Below are 27,864 nucleotides of genomic sequence, written 5' to 3'. Positions count from 1 at the left end.
TCATAATTAGACTTGTAAGACTCTCGATAAATTTAGCAAATGAAATCCAGTATTTTATGAATATATCAGGAAGATTTTAATTGGTTAAATAATTAATAGTAAAGAATTCCTTTCTAAATTTTCAACAGGGAATAATTAAAAAGTCTCTTCGCCTAAATGCAAATAACTTTTACTTACAAGATTTGAATTTTAAAGAAAAAGTTTATTAGCGTTAAACAGCAAAATGTCTCGCATAAAAGGATAGCCTTTCTCGAAAATTTCTCTAATTCTACATTAGTCTTTAATATTATCTAACGAAGAATCTATTATTAAAAAGTTCAGAATTTGGCTGTATGTGATAGCATCTCAAAACGATATATTCAAATTAATAATTATGTAAATAATAATTTTGTGATTAAAAGTTTTAGTAAATTACACACATGCGTTAGTGATTGAATATGATATTCTCAAAATTTACTCAAAGTTATATAAAGTAAATTTGCTTCAACATATGCGATTTAATACGCCCACGAATACGCGCAACTGATTTATCGAATAAATTTGAATTGATAACAATAGATACAAAGTATTTTAATTATGTAAACATTACTACAGTTGGAGAATGGCGTATTATGAATAGTCAAACGTATCGTGAATATATTTTTTAGTTAGAATGTTTTTTCGATTTTTTCAAGAAAGCAATAAAAATTTTTCTATTTGCCGCAGCCTTTCAAGAATTATGTTTTGATTCAAAATATATTCAATGCAATTTCCGCAATTTATTTTCTTAAATAAAAGTTGATCAGCAATCTTAATAATCTTGCATTTATACATGTGGATACTTGTATGTATCCGCATGCTAACAATATTAAATTTCATGTTGAAAAATTTTTTCATTCTTTTTTTTATCTCTATGTAGAAAAATTGGACGACGAAGTGATGTAAGTCAGTTTTTGTGACAAGCAATCTTTGAGTATCTTATTGTACCGTATTCACAATGATTACAACAAAAAAATGTATAAGAATATCTCAAAATGAGAAAAACTTGACTCAGATTATTATCCTTACAATTCTTCGTGTCTCACCGGAGCGGATTCCAGATTTTTACTTTGTTTTTCACTATAATATCAGTCTACTCACCATATAAGATGCAGGATGAATAGGAAAGCGCCGGGCACGACGAGGTCGTCGCTGCCGACGCTCCAGCGTCGTCGGAATACCACGATACCAGGCATCTCTCGTCGCGTCGTCGTCGCCGCCTTCGTCGTCGTCGTCTTCCATCCAATAAGCCGGCGACCGCGAGTCCACCTCACACGCGAATCACCGCGCGAATGGTCGTCGCCCGATTTGTCCGACGATCGTGGCAAGTGATCGACGACGGCAGCCGACGACGCCGACGTCGGCGTCGCGCGGCGCGCCGACGTACGCACTGACAATGACGGTGACCCTTGTTATCGCTTTGCTTTGCGCTGTCCATCCTTGATCGGCAAACGATGTGTCGACGATGACGACGACACCTTCCTCTTGGCTGTCACCGAACGCGCACCGATGAGCGACGCGACGTCGCATCGCGCCGCTCGGTCGCGATAATCGTCGAGCGGTATCACTGCTCTCTATTCATATCAATAATATCACCGATTGCAAGACGACAATGAGACCAATCGACGAAATGAGGGCCGGCTCTACACGGCACGGATGTCCTTCGGCGTTCCTCGAAAAGTCTCTGAAAAAGGAAAATCGAATCTCATATACTTGGATGACACTAGGGTGCGAAATCGATTTTGAGACACCTTTATATCGTTTCGTTGTAATTTCGCGAGAAACGACGGAGATTCTTATCCTTTAAATGAAAAGATCGTCCTCCGAGACAATTTTTTTTCTCAAATCAATATTGCACGACCATAAATGTGTGTGCTTCGCGTATAATTCGCGATAAAATTCTATTTATAACTTTACGTATCGTCGTAATATAGAAAACACACGTGTACATACATATTTGAAAAAATAACACAACATAACATAACACATAAAAAATATGTATATATCAGGATATATACATCGGGATATAAAATTAAAAACAGGCAACTCGTGCAAATTATTATCTATAAAATAATATAAAAACATTAAAATAATCTTTAAACTTTATAAATTCCACTTTATAGCGGAATTTATACACAGTTTAAAGATTATTTTAATGTTGTTTTTAAATCAAATATATAGATTTTAAATTTATCAGAAAAATTTATTATTTGCAATATTTTTTTATGTATCAGACAGTTAAAAATGGTATCCATATAATCGGTTTTCAGGAATGACCTTTCGATTTAATGAAAATTAAAAGTTCAAACATTTTTCACTCAAGTATTGAAATACTTTATGCCTCTGTTTTATGCCTCTACTTTCTCGAATAACGCAGATTCATGAAAAAAATTACATTGTTGTTGAATAATGAGAAAACTTTAATGTTTAAATCGTTTGTAATCAGTCTTTTTGCCCCACATTGTATCGTCGGAAAATATATCCGCTCGCGATACGCGTTTTGTCATCAACAAAATCATTCGGAAACAACGTTGAAATAGCGGCAAACGAAAAAACTCGATCGTTATTTCAACCGTGAAATGGCGAATTAAATTGCCCGAGCTTTTCGCCGAAGTAAAATAGAGGAGAGACAGAAAGTTTTCGTTCGCCGTTCCTTAAAGAAGTCGAGTCACGCTTAAAAAGTTAAGTATCTCTGAATCTGTGTAGCAACTTTGAATTGTGCGAAAGAAACTCTATGTATACCGTAAAAATCGCGAAAATGCATTACGTACATTCGAGATTCTTCGCACAGTTTACGATCAGCTTTTTATGAATCGCATTTGTAAAGCGTAACAAAATGCCATACACGTATAAGGGACGACAATCTTTACGATGTAATCACAAAGAAAAATTCAGAATAAAGTCAAGTACGATGATAAAATTGGACGCATATTCAAAACAAGATATTGTAATAAAATATAAATCACAATTATTTTGTGATATTATAAAACGAAAGACTCCGGTTGCGAAAGTTGTCGAGACGACAGTAAAGTTACGAAACTCGCACACAATGACAATGTCAATAGTCCACGAAAATTCACTTCTCTTTGCTGTTCTCATTTTTGCAACACAATTTGAAGTTCAAGAAAGTTACAACACAGTCAGCACGAATAAAAACGAATGCGTTGAAAAACGGAAAATTTTAATTATTCACTCTAGATATTGCATATATTGCGAAAAAGGGGATGCGGAATGTGTGGAATAATTACGGCTATTACCGAGACATTAAAAACAAAATATGAACGTTATCAACCTCGCGCGAAAGAAAATTTAAAATAATATATCATCGTCGATCACATATCACGTAAAAATACCGTTAATTCTTCAAGCCAATGTTAATTCTGCGTGCGCGAATAATCAATATCGTCTAATCAAATTAACATTTGTCGGCGAACGGTCCTCTCCGTGCGAACACGCATGAATTATAGACCGGCAAACTTATCTTCGCTCTTTCTTTCTCTCTTTCTCTCTCTCTCCAATGTTATACTTATTGTTGCAAATTGCTATTATATGACCGTTTATCTTGACAATGGCGTAATTCGGACTTTGAGATACGATGGATTCTTGCGAGATATGGATCATTTATCTCCCAAAAGACCCGATCTGAAAAAATCACAATCGACGATCGCTTTGAAAAGAACGAGACCATTTTAATCTTTTTGTTTAAAATTTGTAATGCTTTGTACTTACAATTAAAATTATGCACGTATTACCGTGATCCAATGTACCGTTGAAATAAAGCTGGACTTTACGTCTACGATATTTAACCGTGACGATTGTAAATTAATGAGATTTCTAAGATCCAACTTTTAATCATCCGAACTTAACTGCGATAAAATTAAAGCTTGATGAGATTTTTCAAATAATTACATCGGCCAAATTCACGCAATCACCATGAGAATTAAATGAAAAAAAAATTAGCATAAAAAATATTGGGAAAAATATGTAAAATTACACGACGGATTACAAATCTATAACATTTCCATTATTTGTATAATTTTATACCTATTATTACACATATTCATGTAATTTTATACATTTATTTTACAATGCACGCTAATCGAATAACGTTCGATTTACATAAATAGGTTATGTGCATTATTCTTTTTACGAGCGATATAATATCCTTTCATCCTTTCCTTCTTACCAGCAGGACTCCCGATTTCGGTGTCTCAAGATCGATGATAATTGCTTTTAATCCGAACTCCGATTTTCGCTCTCGCGAGGATCGCGTTTCGGGGGCGCGCGCTTACCGTGGACGACGGATTCGCCGCGTTGGCGGCGACCCTCGGCGTCGGTTCGTCGGCCGGCGTGTCACGGCCGATCACCGGACGCTTTATCCTTTCCTTATCCTCTCGAAAAGGAAGGATGCGTCTCCTTTTATCTACGCTCCCTACGTGTCCCTTTATTCGTTTCGTTTTCAACTTGTTTTCCTCACGAGAGAACGCACGCGTGTCCTCGATTTAACGAAGAGAGAGAGCAACGTTCCTTCTTCTCTCCCTAACTTCGCGACGAAACGACCGCTACCGGGGTCGGCCCGGAAGCTCGCGCGTCGTCGACGTCATGTCCCCTATCTTCGAATCGCGCACACCCACTCGCGGAAACTTCACACTGTCAACGACCACGTGCCGAGAGCGCGTATCACGACGACGCAGCGTCCGCGCCACCACCGCGAGAGGAGCGCATCTCCTTGACCGGCGAGAAGCGTAGCGTAGCGTGACGCGACGAGCCGAGCCGAGCCACCCCGAACGCGACTGACTGAACCCGCGCCGGCCCCCGAGGTGTCACCCGAGGCGAGCCCTCTCCCCCTCCCCCGCTCCTGGAACGCGACCGAACGTCGAACGTCTTCCTACGTGGCGCGCCTGCGTTCGTCCCGACGCCGGGCGCCGTTGCATCGCACGCACCCCTTCCCCCCCTCCCCCTAATCCCCCGGGGAATGTTTGTTCCGTGTTCCTCTTCTTTCTCCCTTTCTCTTTTTTTTTATCCGATTTATTTTCGCGTCTGTCGCGACATGTATTTTGCAGGTCGACCGACAGATTAAGTAGTTTACTATCGTGGTTAAGCGATTCTTAATTCCTTTTCCCGGAAGTGAGAAAGGGAAGAGATGTAGGAAAGAGTAGACCGATTATTTTAATGTCAATATCAAAATATAAAGTTTAGCGATGTATAAATAAAAAAATTTAATGATATTACGATGAATTATTATTGTTACGCAATAACATTTGAGGAAAATTTTCTCTCTTTGTCATCTCTATTTTATTATCAAGGAATGTCTTATCAGAGAACGTTTCCTCATTGAAAGTCCTCTCAATGACCGAGAAGCTTTAACCTTCCATTCTGATTGAAATCTGATCATTCTTATCGATCCTCTTACAGAATTCTTGGAGAGACTTTCCCTGCAACAACCCAGCTTTATATATAGCTATTTATATGTAGACTTTTTCCAGGGAAAACCGCTATCTCACAGTCTTTGTGACCGAGTAGCTAGGATGCGATTACGCACAATCGCACGCGATCGCTAACGGAAAACGTAGGCACGCATAAACCCGGACGCTTCCGTCTCAGCATCCCCTTATCTTATCGCGTGGCTTATGAGAGACACGTGGATCTTGGAGAATTGTTACTCATTGATAATAGCATTATTTAAATTTATTGCGCGCGCACGCATATATTCACGAAAGATCCTGCAAAGGATAATTGTATGCGATGATTGTACGTTTAATTTTGCAAGAAAATATACCATTTTAATATTTATATGATTTTTAAAATCTTTCACGAAACAGACGTGGATGAAAAAAAAATCGAATTACATAATTGTATTGAAATAAAAGCGAGAATAATTAAAGAGAGGAGATTCAACCAAGAAAATCCAAGGGGATTGTTTTCTTTAGGAACACAAATAGATAAAAAGCTATCATTCTTATCACTCAATTCCCAATGCACGTCTATACCTTCGCAGAATTCTAATTCGACTTATCGAAAATTAACGAGCGGCGAATAGCGAACCTTCAAATTTTCATTAGAGGAATCGACTGCAATTTAATCGCGCGATCTGATTAATTCTGCATAAAAAAGCTCGAGATCGATTGATTCGATCTCGGAGACCGCTAGAACGAGTGACTGTGTTTCGGGGGAAAAAAAAGAGAGCGAAAGAGAGAGAGAGAGAGAGAGAGAGAGAGAGAGAGAGAGAGAGAGAGAAAAACAGTGATTTATTTCTCTCAAGGGAAACGCACCACCCTCTTATATCGCGCCGGTCGGAGTCATATTCCGATAAGGCGTACACGTGGTTATCTTTGGCCGAATCGATCGCGACGACGGCGGTGCCACTACTGTCAAGAGATTATCGGTGACCTTTTTTCCCCTCAACCAACCAATTTTTTATTTCCCAGTCCATTATTCTCTCGCGCTGATTGTACTGATGTATTCGACTAATTAAAATTCTTTCTTGCGTTAACCGGGTTTGTACTTTACGACGGATGTCACCAGGACGAATAATTTACAAGTAAATAAATATTGTCTTTTATTCGAGTTCTCCAATTCAAGATAATAGAGTAATTAAGAATGTAAAATAGCTCTTCGTTTATATTATATATATGTGTACGACTCACAAACAATGCGTCGAATTTTAGTGAGAAAATTTAAGGTCGAATTTTCTTTAGCGGAAACGTCGAAAAATATATCATTGCTATTATTCAATGTTTGAAGACATTTGGTTTTTTATTAAAGATTAAATCTCAAATCGAAAATTTACTAAGGAACATTTGGAATTAGATAAATAGGAAGCTTTCATTTTTTATTTGCGTCCCTATACATGTATCTAATTTGCCGTAGTTCATTTTCATTGAGTGAAAATTGACATCAAATTTAGAGTATTCTTAAAAGTTAGTGTAATAAAATATACGTAAAACGTATGCGTATCAAATATATTAAGGATTAAAGAAAATTCTCGACATGACTAATTTCTAATTTAGCGAAGTGACTTTGTACTTATGACGCGCATTTGCGAAATTAGGTTTCCGTTTCCACGACGTAATGGTCAATAGACATCATAAAGCGATCCATCAGTCAAATTTATGGACGAACTGACCTAAAATATATTTCACCGGAGTGCTACGCGCGAGCAAAAATAAATGCAGGTGCTCGCCTGGATCTATCTTTAGTGTGCGCGCAGGAACTTAAATTTCCAGATCAATAAAAATATCGTCAATGTTTATTTAACGGCCTGAAAATACTCGCCGATGTCGATTGAGCTCGTCTGTTGTAAAGGTCAATGGCCGTACAAAACGTTTTGATCTCAGCAATGAATAAAACGTTTTGCGAGAAAATCGTTTATTCCAAAAATATAGTCCTTTACAATATGACAAAGTTATACGATCGATACCCGTATTTTCGTATATTTCTAATTCCATCTTTCACCATTTCTAACAAATAAAACGTTTGTATTGCTTAGCAGTAACTATAGATTCTAGTAAACTATATAATTGGAATTTGTACATATTTTAAAATATTAGAATTAAATGTACATACAATTGTTGTAACAAAACTCAATAGACACCTTAATACAATTGATAATGGCAACGATAAACGAATAACTGTTAAGTTATCCAACTTATCAGACTCATGACAGTCAGTCCTTTTGAACTCAACAATTCTGATATTGTGAATCTAAATACAAGTTCGAATCGGAAATGTTATTCGTGGGAATAAAAGCATTTACGACATCTGAGCAGAGCTGGTCCAACTATCTTAATTCCTCGCACGATCGTAGTTTTTTATATACCAATCAACGGTCTCTTTAATCGCTTGTTCAAAAGGTGTAAATTGAAAATCGGGTAAATACCTTCGTAATTTAGCGTTACTCGCCGTTTTCTTATATTGACCGTCTGCCGCTGACGTATCATACATCATCTTACCCTTGAAATTGAAAGCTTCCACTAAAGTTTCGGCTACTTGCGCTATTGATTTCTCTTGCGCCTCGTCCACTGAAAATAATCATTTTTTTCTCATAACTTACCTGGCAATAAACTCATACATTCTGCAATAGAATCAATATCTGCGACATCGAAATATTTTCTAATAATAATAAAATCATTCAGATAGAAAATTATGATTTATTCAATATATTCATTGGAAAATTATATAAAAAAGATTATTAGTTCTATCATTAGAAAATATTAAGAAGTCAAAATTCTGACTATATCTGCATAAATAATTACCTGACAATATAATTGGTTCCACAGAATCATATTCTCGCAAGACCCAAATTATTAATTTTGCTAAGTCTATGCTATAAATAAATTGCCTTAAAGGCTTGCCAGAGCCCAGCACAGAAAATACTTTATTCTCTGTATTTCCTGATAAAAAGATATTAGCTTAATAATAAATTCAAATCATATATATATATATATATATACAAGGTTTGATTACGTACCATCTTTGCACAAGTCATAAAGTCTTCGCATTAAACCAGGTATAACATGACTTGCACTGGGATGGAAATTGTCATAAGGACCAAAGACATTGCAAGGAATTACACTGGTGTACAGTCTGCCATGCTGGTCATGATAACCTCTGTTTGCGATATCTATAAGCCGTTTGGCATAACTGTAACCATAATTCGAGGGATGTGGCGGTCCATTGTGAACCTAGAAAATATATTTATATATATATTAGTTATTTTTACATGTATTTATTATAACAAGCATATTCAATATATTTGATATCATTACCATGGTTTCATCGATTGGATAAGTCGTCTTATCTGGAAATATACAAGTAGAAAGGCACGAAACAACCTTGGCAACATTATGCTCGTGAGCAGTGTGGAGAACGTTGTCGTTCATGTGTATATTATTCCGCTGCAAAGATAAAATTTAGTGTTAAGATCATGTGACAAGACATACATCTAAATACAATTATAATATGAATGACACCAATTCTTTTGAAATATTTACCAAAAAGTCCAAATTGTGTGACATATTATGAAAAAGCCCGCCGACCATGGCAGCTAGATGAATAATGTGTGTCGGTTTGTGCTGATCGAATAACCTACGAGTGCTCTCCTTATCGCTGTGAAAAGACCATTTAATTAGGTTAGGAATTACATAAAAGTTATAATTCACATCGTTTGTTAACGATTTAACTCACCACAAATCCGCATCTTTGGACCCAACAAATATCCATTTCTCGTCCTCTCTCCTGTCATGTTTGATGACACTTTGAATAGCTTTGCCAACAAGTCCCGAACCTCCAGTTACGAGGATGATCTTCATGTTGTGTCAAGAGCAAGAGCGACTCTTTGTGGCAGGATATGTATTATATTTACAGAAGACAAAAATTAATTAAAAATGCAAGTGAACATAAACACAAATGTTGACAGAAGCCGCAAGCATGCCGATTAGATGTTTAGAATCTCTCGACATCCGTGCAAGAAGGTGCAAGTGCTATCTATCGAATTTATTATCTATTATCTATTATTTACTATTTATTATCAATTGATAATAAAAACGCGCGCAAAATATAGCTAGATAAATTTCCGGCTAGTCACGTAATGTAAATGATCGATTGTCGTTATATTTATCACGCATGAGTCAATTCAACACACGCGGAAAATACGAAATTTAATATTTAAAACATATGCATTACCTTTTGATAAAAAATCGCGAATGAAATTAATGATATTAAGATAATATATTAATAAGAATGATGAGATTGAAAGAGCTTATATATGTTAAAAATCGTATTTTAACAAAATATTAGATATAAGAAGTATGTTTTTACATATTGCATATAATACATTAAAATTATATTTTCGCGACTTTTTCTCGTTACATTATTTGTTCTAGTATATGTTATCGATTGAATTATAAAGTATAAATAAAAATGAGATAAGAAACGATTAAAAAAAAAAAAAAAAAAAAAAAAAAAATAAAAAAAAAAAAAAAAAAAAAAAACGAATTGAGGCGATTAATCAGTTGGACTTCGAGTAAAAATAATATTAACTTAAGGAAGTCCAACATAATGACTGATAATATTATCGCACAAAGAGAAAACAGTTTTTCCTGGTTTAGTATAATTACATTGACTACTCGGAAATTGTCGCAATACTGCTGTATTGAACATAAACAACGTTCGATTGCGATAACTTGACAATCAATCATTGTTTCAGCAAACAATAGCCAAAGTATTTTGTGACAAAAGTTAAATCGACATTGTTGCCAAAGTTGCATCATGTTTTTCCATTTGTATATTTAAAAAAAAAAACAACTTTATATCGATAAAATCATGTAATATTGTAATTCTGTATCAAGTAAGTATATCAAATGTTTTTGTTGCTACAGTAGATATAAAAATAACTGTTTTATACATATACACATAGATTCACAATGGACTGCCATTCTTTGAATTATACTTATAACATTCTTTGAACATTAAAACCAAACAGCTTATAGATATCGCAAACAAAAAATTACCATAATCAAACACAGATCACACTAGTGTAATTTCTTGAAATGAAAAAAGAAAACTTGTTGCAATTGTTTCTTTTGCGACGCGCATTATTAGGTCGCATTAACAACATATTATTCACAAAAAGTCGAAAGGTAAAGAATGGTGGCTATTATAAGAACTTCTTTATTTTACTTATTTCCATTTAAAAAATAGAGATCGATTTGCTTAATAAACAATTCCTTAACCATGAATTATCATCATAGATAAATGTATAATTGCAACAAAACTTTCTAGTCAACTTAATTATACATAAATTCGGCACTTATATATGAGCTATATATTTCAGCTGGAGAAATAAAATAGGATTTTTTTTTCTTAGAATATCCTAGGTAATAATATATAATTTCAAGTACTAGTATACGCGTATTAAATACAACTTACAGTAACGCCATTGTTGCTAAATCTAATAATAAAAAACAAAAAGGCGATGTGAATGGCAAATCACTATTTTTGAGCTTCAACCTTTTCTATACATATTCAAAGTAATTATTTATATAGGGACCTAAAGAAAAAAATATGAAATTGTCAATAAATTCCTGATTTTTTGTAATACCAGTTTTGTTTTTTTTCATAGCTCGCAAGAAGAAATGAGTATTGGTCATAGAAGTGCCAAAATTCACATTCGAGCCACAAATGTGATTTTGACGAGATTGCTGTATAAGAAGTACTTTAGAACTTTTCTCTGAGAACTTTTTATAAAAATTTCGAAACTTTATTAGGCCCCTAAGTACATCTATCATGTTTCAAGCAGATTACAACAGGCTGAAAAAATGTTGCTTGCTAACTAGTATCAAGCGTTAAACGAGAGGGTAACTGGCACTGCTCGCTATACCACAGTGATTATCCTTATTCCTGGCCATCTTAATGTAACCTTTCTCGCCCCATGTTTCACCCCAACTGTTCTTCACCAGCCAATAATCCTCATCAGTTTCCGAATCTGTGCCATAACCAACAACCAGGACACCATGATCCAAATTTTCTTGACTACATTCAGGATCGTAATAAACTCCTGAAAATTGTGAACAATTTGAAGCAAAAAAGAAAAAAATTCAAAGCAAGGAATAGATTACAAATAAATCCATGATTTTTTTATAATATATAAATAAATTTTATATATAAATAGTGAACTTATTGCCAGATAAAATTTTACGTTTTTTATTATATATATATATATTCAATATTGATTATATGAATAACATGTACCTTCACTATAAAGATGGAAAGACTCGCGAGAGGCATCAATGGCAACCGAGACCGGACCTATGGTGGCAACCGCAGCTTTCAATTTGTTCTCATTTCCTTCTGGAACGTCCACAAAGCCGACGTCGGAAGCGCCGCTGTTTCTCGGATTGTATCTGTAATTTCAGGAATGTAATAAGTCATCAGATTCTACGAACAAACGTTTCCGTCACGCATAATTAATACACACACACCTGCATCTGTCATTCTCCGCTTCGTATGGATAACTCTTTTCAGTATCAAGGCCTCTATTATCCTTTACATATCGGAAAGCATTATCCATCAAACCACCGTTGCATCCATTGTTGCCATATTTGCTGGAACAATCGACCAAATTTTGTTCGCTCAATGATATCAAAACACCAGTTCGTCTAAAATGCTGTCCTTCCAAAGCTCCGGTCTGCAAGAAAGAGAACACAATAGATAATCCTTTATAATGACAAAACTATCAAAAAAAGATTAAGAACTGCACACATAAAAAAAACTTAAAAACATTAAAACCATTTAAAATATATTAAATAATTATGCTACTTGAATATGGGTTTAAATATCAATTTTAACAAATTTAAATATCAAATATCAGATTTAAATATCAAATATCAGTTCTAATATATTAGAAAATATTGACATTGTTTAAAGTTGAATTGAGATATCAACATCGAAAAGGTATTGAAACAGGCTTACTGAAGAAAATGCCCAGCAGGATCCACATTGTTCCTGATCCTTAACTTCAGTGACAGCGCCTTCTTTTCTCCAATCGACTTCTGTTGGTAACTCAACATTAGCTGGCTCAATGAATGTTGCTCCCGGAGACTGTAACACTTCGCTAACACTCACAGACTTGTTGAAGCCATTCAAAGTATTGACCACTTCATGATGTAACTATAAGAAAATATGTATTTCTCAGAAAATTGCTCATCCTAATTTTTTAATCATACAATTAATCATACAATTCACTTTCCAGAACTCACCATATCTCCATATTTGTTCATTCCTAGTTTGTAGTTAACTTCCTTCATCTCATATCTGCGATTGTGTTCAACAATTTTGCGCTTGTTATCCAAGAAAATTTTCATTCTATATCCCTCTTCAATCGGGGATTTGTAAACTTTTTTATGATGTGTCTGAGAAATAATAACAAATATAATTAATATTTATTATTTTTCAGTAATTCGAATAATTAGTAGAAATATCTCAAGTTTTAATACATCTTGCAATAAATTCGTTTTTTATTCAAGAAGAGAACGCGTGCGCTTGCTGTAAAATATTAACTTTGCTTTATTTTTGCCTGTAATATTCACAATTTTCTATTCAAACGAGTCTCTTTATAGTAATCACATCTTGAATCATTCTATAGCTCTGTTTTACTCTAGCAGTATTGGTTTAGATAATATTTGCTAAGCAAACATTCTACAGAAGGGAAATATGATTCAAGAAATAAAAAATAATCTGTAATTGATATATTATGAACAACATCTATATCCTGTTACTATTTATAGAACTAGTAATTGGATATAGAGGAAATAAATATAATGCAAGATGCAATCATTGTAAATGCAATGATCTTATACCTTAAAAATAAACCATTCCGCATCTAGAATTTTGTTAAAGGAGATAGCTTGCCCTGTGGCAACTACTGCCAGCAACAACAGAGCCACAACACTCTTCATGATTACTCTTCAACAATTTACCTAAAAAGATAAATTTTTTAAAATATTAAACTCCAACTTAATATAAAAAACTTGTTTTTCAGAAATTATATAAAGATCGAATATAAATATATGAAAATTTCATGACAATCGTCTAAGTTAATAGCTTATTCGATATTATTAAACAAACTCTCAAATTTTATATTATTACAGTTATATATCTTAACATGTTGATTGCCAAACAGAAATTGAATAGCTGACTATTCCATTACTTGGAAATATGTTCAGTTTGTACAGTAATATCGGAAAAAGATAGAGATCAACAGCTGGATCACACATTTCAGAAACTTGAATACTCATGATCCACAGGTGGACCACATGGTCTCAGTGTGTAGAACAATATGATCATCCATGTAGTCACATGGCAGTCAACGTTAGAGATAAGAATTTTCGAGATACAGTTTACATCGCTTTCAATACTGTAAACATTAAGTTATTGATAAATAAAGATACATTAGATAAACAGCAAACCCTATTAATATTGGCCTTTATTTAACAAGAATTTTATTCCGTGCATCATGCGTGACTAAAATTTCAAAAATAACGCGTAACATTTGTGAGAAGCATTACGTCAGTCTGATTGTCGTTCATTTTTGCATATCGCGGTTATCGCCCCGTATGAAGTCGTATCTTTTTACATCGGAGAGAAAAGCAGCTTCATTTTTTTCTGATAATGAATGAATAAAAACCGAAAAAATGAATGCATTTATTGTAACGTTGCGAGCAATATGTGTACGTATGTGCCAATGAAATGAAAATCACGATTAAGATTGCGCTCTATCTACTATTTTATTTTCTTTATCCTCCGAAGGACAAGTGATCGTTCAAGCGACGTCAATTATCCCATGAATATGATTGCGGTTTTAATAATGCAGCGGATGACGCATATTTCTCGCAACAGATACACCGAGAGATAAACCTAGCGCGGAGACAATGCTAACAGTAATAATCGCCTCGCTCCGACCTAATGTCAGGTTTTTCCCCCACGAAAGACGCACGTGGAGATAACGGATTTATCGGGATATCGAAAAATGAGCCCGACTCGTGTGTCAAACTATAACATTTCCGGGTACGGACGAGTAGTATGTCCCGGAAGATTTTTTTCATTCCATGGTCATACAAGGTCTCTTATCTTTCTCTGTTTCTGTTGCGTAAATTTCGGACTTTATCGGTTCTTCGAACATTTTTTACCGAGACGCAATTTATTCATTCTGTTAAGAAGTAAAATTTCAGATTAAAACAATGTTACAGCTGCCAATGAATAGCAAGCAGATAATGAGAATCCTTTACGTTTCAAATATATAAATTCTAAAATTTTTGATGACCCAAATTCGGAAGTTATATATGACATTCCAAGAAAATAATTAACATCAAGAAGGATATTCGTCACGAAATATTAATAAGATATTTCTGAAATTTTAGATCTCTTACGAGAGAGAGATGATTTTGTAAGACAAAATAAAATACATGTATATTACACTGCCATTGTCTAAACGCACGATGGCATCTGCTGTTCTTTTCCCAGACAATACAAAAGACGTTCTAAAAAACATTTGAAAGAGTCTCATTATCCTTTACACATTTTTAAGATGTCTTTTGGTCTTTGTGTGCTATCTGAGTTATCTGCTGTTTCTGTACGTTCAAAATTATATAGTCATATATTTGTAATCTCTACAGTACTTTTAAGGTATCGCTTAATTTAATTCGATTTCTTACAAATGAAAGATGTATTGTGTGTGTGAATATATATACATATGTATATAATATCAAACGTTATCTTTCCGGTTGACGAAATCACGTGATTGTAAATACTGCGCGTTTCGAGATGTTAAAAAAGAAAAAGTATTATAATCTAACTACGCACTAGATAGGTTTTTTTATATTTTTCATGACATGCGATTTTATTGAGACGATCACGTGATATAGACAGATTGTAAATATACGTCTCCATCACGACATCGTTTGGTTTTTGTTCCCAACAATTGAATGTACGATAATTAATTTAAACAAAGACCGACGATACAGAAAATAGAATCGTTGGATTGGCAGCAATGACAATGTTATATAGGGAGCAAAAAAAAACACGTGTCATACGAACCGTGTTGACTATCGGTTTTCTAATTTGAATTCTTTAACTAATTATAACCTTCCTCCTGTTCTACATTAGACAGATTGTAAATATACGTCTCCATCACGACATCGTTTGGTTTTTGTTCCCAACAATTGAATGTACGATAATTAATTTAAACAAAGACCGACGATACAGAAAATAGAATCGTTGGATTGGCAGCAATGACAATGTTATATAGGGAGCAAAAAAAAAACACGTGTCATATGATTGGCATACGAGCCGTGTTGACTATCGGTTTTCTAATTTGAATTCTTTAACTAATTATAACCTTCCTCCTGTTCTACATTTTGTATGAAGGACAGAAAAATTGCGAGAATGACAAATGATCCCGTTGCTTCGAGTTTGGCACTTTTTCATCGATAACATCGTATCTAGATATATTCGCGTGCACCGTGACAGATGCGTCGAGGACGCTCGATTAACCCAAACAAAGCCTAATAGTAAAATCTACACCATCAGATTATGAAATTGCTCCGTTTATTCAGACGCATAAAAGATACACACGTATAGAAAAACCGGATCTTACGCGCATTTGACAGTCGAACGTCCCATTATTGTGTTTTATGAATCAAATACATAATAGGTTGCTTTCTCTCGAAACAGATGCTTCGCACGGTTATACAAACCTAAATAGATCACGTCCTGTATGCAAGAGACGAAACGTATAGATATATCAAAGCTTTAGAAGAACAAGGAATGCGAAAAACCAAGTTTATATTCGGTTTAGTAACTTTACGCTTCGATCTCTTTCTTTTTTCTCTCTAGGAATCAATCTACGCATTATTCAATTTCGAAACTCGCGAATAATTACCCCGTAGATATGTACTCACCAGACTGTTCTCTCTCTAACGAAAAGAAACGATTAGATTAGCGCGAGTTGCGAGGATCAACCACCTGCGACGAGCGAGCGACGACGACTGGCGATAATTTCGCGTCGATCTTTTGTTTGTATACCTCCCGAGTCATCCCCACTCTCTGTCCCAAGCTGAAACGTCATCGTTTTTCAACGGCCGTAACAGCCGTAGACTACGTGATTCATTGATGGTCGATCGCAGTTTGTTTATTCATCGAATTCCAACGCGCGGGACGAGTCGTCCCGGATGACCTTTTACACCCTTTGTGAAAACAAGATTGATGTATCAGCATGTGTATGTATCATATACGCATGATTATACGATGTTACGCCCGAGTCATGTGCCCGCGATAAACGAATATCAAGTAACCCAGATTTGTAATCGTCTCGAGGGGAAGCTATACGCAGAATGGCTCTTTTTCAAAGGCGGAAACGATAAACTCGCGATCAAAGCCACTTTACGATTAATTCCCTATCTTTTTGCGTCGTTTTTGGACGATAAATCGAACAATGACAGAAGCCATGACGCATTATTTTAGCTTTTCAGAAAACAAAATTAATAACTCCACTTTCGTAAATTTCTTAATTTTAGTATCAAATCATATAACTCTGTGTGTATGTCTGATTAAAATTAAGAAATTTAAAAAAGGTTGAGTCGATCAATTTATTTCGGCGTTTGAGAGGCTCGTTGTACATTATATATTTTCTTCTCACATATAAAGAAAAAAAAGATATATTTATATTATATAAATATGTATATGTATATATACATATATTTATACGAGAAATTTTTTATATATTTTTAATATACGAAATGAAATTAAAAACGTTTTTGTTGAGAATAATATTGTGTGCGATACCTTTTGTGTATTTTCGAAGGAATCGCAGCGAAATTAAACACGTGAAATTGTACGTGTTGGAATTCGACGATTCGTAGAATATTTCTAGCTTAAGAAATTGTTTGTCTAAATGTTATTTTGACACGATGCCCATGAAAGTATATATTTGAATCGGAATTTCATGACTCGCGAATTTCACGATCGATAATAGTCACGCACGTTTTTGTTCACGTGATAAAACAGAGAAGCAAGCAAGCAAAGGAGCGAGCAAAAGTACGTCGAGAGGAGAAATCATGTCCTCGAAGAAGGAATATTATAATGTCACGCCTGAACAACGTGAGATTTCGTTATGGAGAGACGCTAAACGCAGAGAATTGCGCGAATTGTACCTGAAGCATTCGGGACACCCGACCAAGAGCCTCCTGGTACGTATATACGTATACGAAACACCTAGAACCTAACCTCTACAAACATCTGCGATATTTACTATCTCGCAATCGAGATATTTTATTTAATATACTTTATTCGTTTACTCAATTATAATTTATGATGGGTCCCTCGCATTTAACGTTAAATTATAATAAACGACATCTTGATTTTCATGTTGCATTAGTAAAAATATCATACATGCTCAATATTTTTTAAATGACAGCAATATTAAAGTATAATGACGATGGCGAAGGAGAAATTCATGTTCCGTTTGTAAACACATAACAAATATAAACGTACATGTGTAATATTTTGAGTATGCTTCATGTTTTACAATTTAGAAATGTTCGTACAGAAATTATGTAACAGGCTTATGACACGTCTATTAAACATAGCAGGAGCTATAGTTATGTCATGTAATTTAGTAATGTGTCGTTACAAAAATAATTTCTTTTTGATAATTTTATTAATAATGTACGAATTAATTTTTTTTTTAAATATTTACAATTACTCATTCTATTTATGTAGTTCGATACAGGAATACACAGATTTGCCGCGACGAAATCGTCGATAGAACAGTTTTTTGTACCTACAGTAGCAAATTTTATTACAAGAATGGGATTTGTTGTGAGTTCTATTGTCCTCACTGCGATTTTGATCAAAAAAAGAAAGGTAAAATAGATATTTTTAAGGAACTTGTGATACATGAAAAATGAATCACGTACTGCAATATTAAGATGTACTTCAACACTGTATTTCCCGCAGGATGCACGAGAACATTTATATCGTACTGGGCAAGTCAGTTATGCGGACAGAGATTATAAATTTCTCTAAAATATTAGATACATAATTATTTAGCAAAATATAAGCGTAGTTGTAATGTATCATTGTATAACGGAATAAATTATCAAAACATAATACTAATTTTAAATGTAACACTAGAGAGAACCAAGATTTTTCAAAAAAAATATGAAGGTTTTTGTAAAATTTAATTAATCCACAAAAAAGGCTAGTTTCAAAAATAAAAAAATGCATGTATCTAAAATATGTAACTCGATAATTAAGGACCTTATCGATTTATACCTTAATAATTAGGATAAGCTTTATACAGATACATTATATATATTCTCTTGATATAGTTTTTTTCTTTTTCTATTACCGATCTTCAAGTTGTTTATCACGCGCGACAACAGCATCGTCGAACTTAACCATATACGTAGTTCCCTTGTGCCAGTGAGCGGTTACCTTTGCAGGCTGCAATAATTAAAATATTTTTGCAAATCTCTCATCGCATAAAAGTACATAATGCAAATTAGATTGAAAAGATTATTTTGAAATTGACAGAGAGATTACTTACAAAGCCGCAGTCGCAAAGTACAGCTTCTACGATACCGGCGACGAAGGAGGCGCAGTTCAAGCTTCCCTTGTCCTTGGGTACAGATACAAATTTATTTACCAGAGATTCCTTCTCGATGATGTAATATGTACGCTCGTCGTCGTTGGCATGTTCCAGCTTGTCGGCCTCCCGGCCAAACAGGGATTTCCACATTGTACTTTTGATGAATAACAATACGTTGAGCAATTTTATCTCGCGTTTACCATTCTTTTCTCGCATCACGAGCAAATCAGTTATCCTGTGGCCGACCTCGGCTCCCATTTCCGCCAATCTAGTTGCGATAAATAAAAGATATATTTTAATAAGTGCTAAAGAGATAATTTTTAGGGGAAATTGATTCGTTTCTCTTACTTATTTTGTAGCTCCGGAACGGTGTAGACTCTGTTTTGACAGTACTGTACGAGTTCGGAGAACAAGAGGGCAAAACAACTCAGGCTAACCTCTCCCTTACCTTTGCTCAACGATTTATCGAGGATACTGGTTCGCGGTCTTATGGCTGATATCGTGATGCTCGACATTTTTAAATAATTATTTCTTATATATTCGCATCACGGATGTCATGTAATTAGTATATCAATATATTCTCAGAAACGCTACAGCTGTCAAATTTATGTTTTCGTGAACATCGCCATTTTTTTTTTCTGTGATAGTCTTGACATCTGACGACACAACGTGGAATTATTTCAACAAGGGAAGCAGGCAACGGAGTAGATGACTATTTATCTTGAAGACAAGTTTTTATTTGTAGGACAATATAATTATACAATTAGTTTATTATTTTTGAAAAACAAACTAATTGTATAATTATATTGTTGTTTCTGTGCTTTATACAAATGTAGTACACAATTCAGCTATCGTTCTGTTGCAATTCTATTACTCGCATTATACATAATGTGATTCCTTAGAGATTATATTTACGTATATAATGCTTTGAGATTAGAAAAATGAATAAATAAATGTAATATTGTACAAATATCTGCGTAGAAAATATTTTTTATGCAAATAATTTTTGTAACAGTTTTTTAGATGGATAGTACTTCGAAACCTCTCCCATATATGCACAAGACACTGCTGCAGCTGTAAACACAATATCAATTTTTTTTTTATCAGGATGAAGTAAGAAATGATAATGACATTCAACAAATCTTTGAACTTACTCATCGGAAGGCCATAAGTCCATGCCTTGCACATCTGTGACAGATGTAAAAACTTGATTCAACATTTTTGCAGATATGACTCCATGGGACCATGAGTAACTGTGGACAATAACTTGCTGATCTATTCCCACGCTACATATCTGATCATTGTCTTTAAATTTCAGGCCTATCAATATCACACGGTTATAAATCTTTAAGTTTGTGGAATGTATCATATATATTATTTGCTTAAAACATGATAGTATTTACATACCTGTAATTTGTGCGGAATGTGCAGATGCTGTATTCCATTTGGTCAATATTACAGCTGACAATGCATCGTCTTCCGATATACAAAGTTGAAAACAAACGAGATTGAGAAGATTGTCGTCGCCACCAGTGATCAAGAGATATCTATCTTCATCTATATGCTTTAAATCGAAAGAATTAATCCCTGACTGATGCAAGCTAAATTCTGCAAAAGGATCGTCACTGAAGTCTATGATATCTTGGTTTTCGATATTTGCATCTTTGTATATTTTCGAGATTATATCGGTAAAATTGAAAAAACGTAATATTCCATCAGTAGTCATTGTTAATACGATCACTTTGGATTTATGCGATAATATGTACATTTTTAAGATACAACGGTCTATATATTTGGTAGATACTTTCAAACATACGTCATTGGTTGTGATACTATATACAAATAATCTGTAACAGGATATCACAACAATATTATCCTATTAGCATGGATTGATAAATAGATAAAGTAGATCAAGTTACCTCAAGTATCCGTCTGCACAAGCTATAAAGATTAACACATGATTGGCATTCTCAGAAGAATAATATGTGCAAATATCCATGTAACGCGTTTCTGGTTCCATAACATAAGATTGCTTAGATTCCTGCCAAGGTTTTCTGCGATATTGATCTTGTCCATAAAGCATATGAGACTTTATATCAGAGCACGATAAATCGTTTGATAATATCCGATCTTTATGTTTAAGTCTTATTTCCCAGATTTTCAATTGTGCTCTTCCTCCGCCAGAAAAAACTAAATATTTGCTGTTTAAATCATCGTTTTTTTTTAATTTAATGGTGCTTATGCATTTTATGCCCGAAAGATGACCGTCAAAGTTTCCTAAATTATGGAAGACACTATGGGAATTATCTTCAAATGATTCACAAATGGAGCTTACACGAAGAGTGCAGTCTTCTCCACCAGATATGAAAATATCTTGTTTAAAAGAACCGAGTCTCGAAATATGTTGCAAACAATATGTCTCCTTTATGTGAAAACCATTCTAGAAATACAATAACATTAGTCTAGAGACAGTTGTTTTCCAAAAAATTTAGTATTATATACCTGTAAAATGGGAAAAGATGCTGAAGATAGAGGATAATCAAAAATGTAAATCTGCTTATTTTGAATATAAATGAAACTTGTTGTTTCATCCAATATCATACAATCCCACGATCTATGACCACCACCGCAAGGAATTCTGATTAGTATGCTTTCAGTTGACAAATTATATATTATAAATTCCACCTGTGCAAAAATAATTGTGATAAAAATTTTTTTCCTGTTTTTTGAATATGTATTTCATATCTATTTTATACATATTTTATTTATACCTCTTTAAAACCAAATATAAAAGGAGTACAGTGTCCATCCACTGATTTTAACATTCCACTAATCCAGTCTATTGGCATCTTTTTTCTATGCAGCATCAATAAGGGTTTTGTGTCGTCTTTATTCAGTTCGTAAAATCTCAACATTCCATCGCGTCCAGTTGTCATTAATTTTTCTTCCCATCTAGCAAACGATTGGACTCCTATTTTACCATGAACTCTATTGAGTATTTGAACAGGTTTTTCAATATCCTTATTTGCCTGCCCATTCAACTTGTATACATAAACATTCCCAGCTCTATCCCCACATACTAACAACTGTTTGTAAATTGTAGCTGCAGTCAGCCAACGTTCTCTACTGGGAGGTAATACAAAATGTGCGTCCATATGAATCCCAGCTATATAAAAAAGAATCAAATAGTAATAAGATATTTGTTTTCAGACATTTCAACATAGTTATATATATAATATACATACCATCGATTGCAAAGGTAAATATTTTCAAAAGACCATTTGCTCCACATACTATTAAGCTAGCATATCCCAACCAGTGCAAAGAAAAGATTTGTGATTCCATTATTTTTTCTTCGATAATCCGAGATACAAATCCGATAACACAATCCGCTAATACATTTTAATTTAATGATCTGATTAAAGGAGAATTTGAGTGAAAGAAATGATATACTTACAAAAAAAATTATTCACATTTTAACAATATTAATACTTGTATTGCAACAAATGTTTGTACCTCGATATATCGTTACATATCCTTCTCTAGATGCAAAAGCAACAAAGGAACGATTTGAAGAAACTTGCATGATATAATAGCTGCGATGTATTTCTGAGCTTAGAGAATATTTTGTACGCAGCATTTTTTCTTTGTCGTAACAAAACAGCATCTCACTTTCATCAAAGACCAATAAAGTGCCATTCCTCAAATAGGATATGCATTTAGGATTGTTATGTGTATCATTACTAGGCAGCGAAATTATTTTTGGATTAATATGGCGTGTGGTTTGCCACATGTATACAGATCCATCAGCTCCACCCGTGAATATTCTTTTATTGTCTTTGGATATATCGATACTCCATATAGGTGCTCCATGATGGACTTTATTAAGTAGATTACCTGAGAGTGACCACGTGCACATAAGTGAATCCTATGAAACAACAAAAGATTAATATAAAAATAAATTATAATTTTGTACACATTATTTAAATCTCACCTCTCCTATTGTCACAACAATATCATCTCTGATTATAGCTTTCCAGACTCTTGCTGCATGCACAAACATTGTTTTTACTGGGATTATTTTTGCTATTTGCCAATTTAAATTATTGCTTTCAGGATTCTTATTTTTTATCACTCTCCAGAACCTGACACTTCTATCATCGGATGTAGAACAAATAAGCCGCGAACATGAATCATAAATAACAGAGAAGATCACACCCTAAAATAAGATAAATAAGGTTTTTATATTTTCTTGTCCCTTTAAATACAAACACACCAACCTTGTGTCCTATTAAACGATGCAAAACTGGCATTCTTTCATTAATATCATAGTTGTTGTCTATTTTCCATATTAAAATTTCTTGAAATACTGTTCCACTAAAAATGACTAGGTTTTCTTGAGAAGTTCCTGATATAGATCCACCATAGCTGTATATTAATTAAGAAAAACACTGCCACATTTCAAATAAATATCAATTATTTCTGCGAGAATTAATAAAAACTGCAAAAGGATACAGTATGCATTTTTCTTTACAATGCACATCTTGAAAAGATTTTTCAAATATATTATATAAGCATAAATAATTATGGGCAAAAAGAATTGCCAATTGCATTTGTTCCTTAACAGATATCCACTCTGCAGCAATTATCCAGTCATTCAATTGATCAGTGCTTTGTTTTTCAAATCTGTAATAGGAAATTATATATTGTCGTACAAAATCATTATCATATTTTTTTTTATTTTATATTTAAATATACTCACGTCATTTCTCCTCTTTGATTAATAATGTCACAGATACATATAGATTTGGCACCGAATACAGCTAATTTATTATTTGGTCCCATCACAATGCCATGTATATTATTTGGATATAAACAATCCAATTTATCTCTCAATTCATAATTTTCGTCAAACTTGGAACGCTGGAAGACGTAGAGCGTGGGTCCCATACCTGTATTGATAATAAACAAGTGCTCTGTAATAAGTTTTGATAATTTATAATATTCTACAATCTGTCAAAAGCAAATGTGGACAATTTTGTGGACAGTTTTTTTATTAGACTAATCGAAAAATCTTTGGTATCATATCAACTAACCCACGAGTACGAGATTCTTTATGCATCGGATAGCGAGAACGTTTGTACGTGACAGTTTGGAAATCATGATCTCGCATATACGGTGATTTATAAATTATTTTATGATAAAAGAACGTGCATTGTCAATTTATTAAATATGTATAATGCGTATGCCCTGTGGTCTGTGGTTCAAGAGAGCCCTCGATAAAGAGGTTACGTTCGCGTGACGACACGCGTCAGACGTGATAACATGGGGCATAACTTCCAAGTGGATACTTCTGCAAATTATGCTGCAACATTGAAAAACAATCCCATCATTCGAAACGTTAGACGGAGTCTGCATTGGCGCGCGACGTAATCATTGTTATCGTCGACGAGAAAAGTCTCCCACGAACGTCAAGAGTGAACGAGCGAGCATGTGGGTGTTTGGTTATGGTTCCTTGATATGGAAAGCGGACTTCCCATATGAGAAGAAGCTCGTCGGCCACATCAGGGGATATGTTAGACGCTTCTACCAGAAAAGTACCGATCATAGAGGAGTGCCTAATAGGGTACGTATCTCCTGGAGAAAAATGAAAAGGCAATTTTGACATTGCAACATTCGCAGTTTGTCACTTTTTATTTGTGTATCTTCTTTTAATCATTTAAAATAATTATTTTCAAAAAAATTTGAATTATTTGAAATATCATAATTCTAATCATTTAAAATAGTTTTCCTTTTACATACACGCTGCTCTGCTTAGAATAGAACACACTTCAAAGATGGTCAATGATTTTTGCAACTTAATATAATCTGCTTTTTCTTTTCTTTTTTTAGCCTGGACGTGTAGTAACACTGCTCACCTCTACTAATCCCAACGACGAGGTATGGGGACTAGCGTACCAGATATCCACCGAGAACATAGACAATGTAGTCAATCATTTGGATTTTCGAGAGAAGGGTGGTTATAAGAAGAAAACCGTCCTTTTTTATCCCTGCAATTTCTCCAAATCTGTCCAAAGCACCTCTAATGCTAATGTCTTTTCGAACGATCTCATGCAGATGAGCATTTCGACAGCATCTTTGTCGAATGCTTCAGATGAAGCACCGTTCTACCTCACCATCTATATAGGCGAAGAAGATAATCCAAATTATGCTGGTACGGAGAATATAGATACCATCGCGAATCACATACTCGTTTCACGTGGTATCAGTGGTTCTAATACGGAATATCTCTACAAACTGGCATCCGCGATGCGTACGATAGCTCCTGGTGTACAAGACGAACATCTGTTTGCTTTGGAAAGAGCCGTAAAACAGCTGGAGGAGGAGAGAGATAATGAATCACAAGAATCGGATCAATTTTCATAAAAAGTTATGATAGTGTAAAATGGTGTATCGGAATGTAGGAAAATATGGACAATTGCATCATCAATCAATTTTTTCGAGTCCATTTAATTTAATTTTCCATCTTTAGCTTATATATAGAGAATATTTATGGTTAAGATATTTATGAAACAAACTGTATTAGTTCTTTTAGTATGTCCAAACTTAAAAATAGCTTTAATTACAATTAGTAAGTAGAGATTCTTGATGCGATTGGCTAAGAACTAAAAAAACGAAACGTTATTGCATTGTCCAAAGCAGTAACAGGAAAACTTGTAATATTTCCATAAGAATTGCAGAACATTTATAATAACCGACGATGGAGAATAAATTATCTTATTTATTAACGAAATAAATTATATTTTCATACACAAGATAGTTGCAATTTTCATGTGACAATGATTTTAACTTTCTTATGTATTAACAATTTGATAAGAAGGAAGCTTGCGATTTTGTCAAAAATTGCAATTATATAGTAACAATTTACACCATAACTTTTATAAAAACATTTCTATAAATAGTAAAATTCACATATGATAAACTTATAAAAAAGAAAAGTTCCTCTTTTGAAAAGTTGAAGTTTGAAATTCCCGCCAACACGAAACTTTCGTGGAAGCGCGTTGGCGCTCAACGATCAGCTGAATCGGCGGCGCAATAGAAAAGGGAAGGGGGAGGGGGGAAGGGTGAAGAGAAGGTTTCTTATTGTTCGACCAACCATCAGCAGCTCCGTTCAGGCTCAGTTTGGACAGTATCTCTGTTCGGTTTCTATTTATCCTCCTGGACCGAGAAACAAGACGCAGGCCAAGATTGGATGATTCGTTGACGTGAAGGCGTTTCGGACGCATCCGGGTGAGTGATCTTTTATCGTCAATTTAACTACGTTTCGTTCTCGAAATTATGAACAATGTAAAAGAGTCAATCTCGAGTTACCAAGAATGTTTCGGTCAATTGAAGAGTCGTTGCGCGTATTTTCCGTATTTTTTTCGCGGTCTCTGTTTTTCCTTTCTTTTCTCTTTAACGTCTAAATATATGCACTCATTGTCTTTCGAACATGAAAATTGCAGTCGAAAATTTATAGACTAAATTATCTTTGATTTTAATCGAATATTATTTTACCTTGCATTTATTCTTTAATAATAATAATAATAATGGAGTTATGTCATTTGTCATAGAAAGATCGTTCCATTGTTCAAATTCTATAAAAAAAAAAAAAAAAAAATTTTTATCGATAGCGTTACAGTTACATTAATGATATGCATTTTACTGTCATTTCCAAGATGACATTTAAAATTCACGAGTTACAAGAGAGGAGGAAACGAAAGGGGGGACAAATAATAACACGGCATCGCGTTAGTGCGTACATGATGACCACAGTGTCAAAAATATCTTTCGAGGTTGCGATAAACTTGTTTTTTTTTTTTTTTGTTTTTTTTTTCTATCGCGCTTTATTCATATTGATTTTCGCGAGTTTAGATAAAGGGAGAGATAACAAGCGTGTGACGATTAGCGTAAAACAGTCTTCGTCGGATTTTTACGATTAATTCTAAATTAATTAATATCTTCCCCATTCGCGACATTTATCTATTGTTAAGTGGTAAATGACGCTTGTGGAAAGGTCACGTGGAACTATTATGATTAACAAGTAAAAATAAACGCGATGACTTTGCGACGATAAAGTTCATAGTCGTTTCATAATAATACTCGTATTAATGGTCATCGTTGTTTAACTATATAGTTTATAACTTATTATGACTTATACATATAAGAACTTTTATTATTCACTTTATTACTATTCCTGCAATTATTATTTATCTTAATTGTTTGATTTATTTATTATATAATGTATATTTATTTGATATATTTGATATATATAATTCACAATATTTGCTTATCGTTAGTCGGCATTTAGCAAATATATTACATCTTGTAACATGTATGTAACGTAGGAAGAGATCGATAAACATTTACGTCTGTACACTACGTTGAATCCGGGTGCATTGAACTTCCGTTGTGTATACAGTGATGACGTAACCTTTAACCATCTATAATATAACATGCTTTATTTGATGTGCAAAAATTCTGTGCATATTATAATGATACAAAGTTCACATTTTTATTGCGCTACCTATAAAAAAAATTGATCTAACAATATTATCTAGTAAAATTAAATTTTATATCCATATTAAATTGTATATTAAATTCTTAATAATATTATATAAGATTTAAAAATGTTGCGGTTTTATATATTTTCTATTTAA

The 27,864-nt window shown here is 34.0% G+C and overlaps 8 protein-coding genes across 11 annotated transcripts in view; 3 read left to right on the top strand and 5 right to left on the bottom strand.

The window, feature by feature from the left end:
• Window positions 1-4,807, bottom strand: part of LOC115238655 (sn1-specific diacylglycerol lipase alpha) — a 45,458-nt gene extending 40,651 nt beyond the window's left edge. For all 3 annotated transcript variants that reach the window (XM_029812654.1, XM_029812651.1, XM_029812653.1), the window contains exons 1-2: window positions 4,311-4,807; window positions 1,120-1,702 (exon numbers count right to left, since the gene is read on the bottom strand). In XM_029812654.1, the coding sequence (XP_029668514.1) occupies window positions 1,120-1,214 (95 nt within the window). In that variant the 5' untranslated portion in view covers window positions 1,215-1,702; window positions 4,311-4,807. The remainder of the gene's footprint in view (window positions 1-1,119; window positions 1,703-4,310) is intronic.
• A 1,760-nt stretch (window positions 4,808-6,567) lies between these two features.
• LOC115238659 (probable GDP-L-fucose synthase) lies at window positions 6,568-9,760 on the bottom strand. The gene is made up of 6 exons (XM_029812658.1): window positions 9,205-9,760; window positions 9,012-9,126; window positions 8,787-8,915; window positions 8,489-8,702; window positions 8,274-8,411; window positions 6,568-8,039 (listed from the first exon to the last, which is right to left on the bottom strand). Exons 1-6 carry the CDS (start codon window positions 9,327-9,329, stop codon window positions 7,804-7,806), a joined length of 957 nt encoding a protein of 318 aa, XP_029668518.1. The 5' UTR covers window positions 9,330-9,760; the 3' UTR covers window positions 6,568-7,803.
• Window positions 9,761-10,334: 574 nt separating this feature from the next.
• LOC115238658 (cathepsin L) lies at window positions 10,335-16,631 on the bottom strand. The gene is made up of 7 exons (XM_029812657.1): window positions 16,476-16,631; window positions 13,377-13,496; window positions 12,777-12,929; window positions 12,490-12,687; window positions 12,000-12,205; window positions 11,770-11,921; window positions 10,335-11,575 (listed from the first exon to the last, which is right to left on the bottom strand). Exons 2-7 carry the CDS (start codon window positions 13,473-13,475, stop codon window positions 11,364-11,366), a joined length of 1,020 nt encoding a protein of 339 aa, XP_029668517.1. The 5' UTR covers window positions 13,476-13,496; window positions 16,476-16,631; the 3' UTR covers window positions 10,335-11,363.
• Window positions 16,632-17,540: 909 nt separating this feature from the next.
• On the top strand, window positions 17,541-18,900 carry LOC115238681. The gene is made up of 3 exons (XM_029812694.1): window positions 17,541-17,762; window positions 18,295-18,438; window positions 18,532-18,900. The coding sequence occupies exons 1-3, from the start codon at window positions 17,631-17,633 to the stop codon at window positions 18,598-18,600; spliced, it is 345 nt and encodes a 114-aa protein (XP_029668554.1). The 5' UTR covers window positions 17,541-17,630; the 3' UTR covers window positions 18,601-18,900.
• LOC115238678 (trafficking protein particle complex subunit 5) lies at window positions 18,502-19,823 on the bottom strand. The gene is made up of 3 exons (XM_029812692.1): window positions 19,514-19,823; window positions 19,124-19,433; window positions 18,502-19,020 (listed from the first exon to the last, which is right to left on the bottom strand). The coding sequence occupies exons 1-3, from the start codon at window positions 19,678-19,680 to the stop codon at window positions 18,922-18,924; spliced, it is 576 nt and encodes a 191-aa protein (XP_029668552.1). The 5' UTR covers window positions 19,681-19,823; the 3' UTR covers window positions 18,502-18,921.
• A 128-nt stretch (window positions 19,824-19,951) lies between these two features.
• On the bottom strand, window positions 19,952-24,613 carry LOC115238670 (WD repeat-containing protein 6). Of its 2 annotated transcripts, XM_029812681.1 has the most exons (14): window positions 24,413-24,613; window positions 24,262-24,343; window positions 23,928-24,117; window positions 23,681-23,851; window positions 23,446-23,593; window positions 23,160-23,384; window positions 22,682-23,093; window positions 22,411-22,557; window positions 21,937-22,331; window positions 21,668-21,850; window positions 21,085-21,605; window positions 20,573-21,012; window positions 20,320-20,485; window positions 19,952-20,239 (listed from the first exon to the last, which is right to left on the bottom strand). In XM_029812681.1, exons 1-14 carry the CDS (start codon window positions 24,581-24,583, stop codon window positions 20,185-20,187), a joined length of 3,306 nt encoding a protein of 1,101 aa, XP_029668541.1. In that variant the 5' UTR covers window positions 24,584-24,613; the 3' UTR covers window positions 19,952-20,184. The 2 variants fall into 2 exon arrangements, with proteins under 2 accessions (XP_029668541.1, XP_029668542.1); XM_029812682.1 differs by having other exon boundaries at window positions 19,953-20,239; window positions 24,262-24,579.
• Window positions 24,431-25,980, top strand: LOC115238676 (putative glutathione-specific gamma-glutamylcyclotransferase 2). The gene is made up of 2 exons (XM_029812689.1): window positions 24,431-24,791; window positions 25,058-25,980. Exons 1-2 carry the CDS (start codon window positions 24,657-24,659, stop codon window positions 25,589-25,591), a joined length of 669 nt encoding a protein of 222 aa, XP_029668549.1. The 5' UTR covers window positions 24,431-24,656; the 3' UTR covers window positions 25,592-25,980.
• Window positions 25,981-26,301: 321 nt separating this feature from the next.
• LOC115238674 (cyclin G) overlaps window positions 26,302-27,864 on the top strand; it is an 11,078-nt gene continuing 9,515 nt past the window's right edge. The window contains exon 1 of the transcript XR_003884527.1: window positions 26,302-26,455. The gene's annotated coding sequence lies outside the window, so the exon portion shown is untranslated. The remainder of the gene's footprint in view (window positions 26,456-27,864) is intronic.

This window comes from Formica exsecta, unplaced genomic scaffold (genome assembly GCF_003651465.1).
Source record: "Formica exsecta isolate Colony F162 unplaced genomic scaffold, ASM365146v1 scaffold353, whole genome shotgun sequence".
In the NCBI taxonomy this organism is placed as follows: Eukaryota; Metazoa; Arthropoda; class Insecta; order Hymenoptera; family Formicidae; genus Formica; species Formica exsecta.
This window is presented reverse-complemented; position numbering and strand designations above follow the sequence as displayed.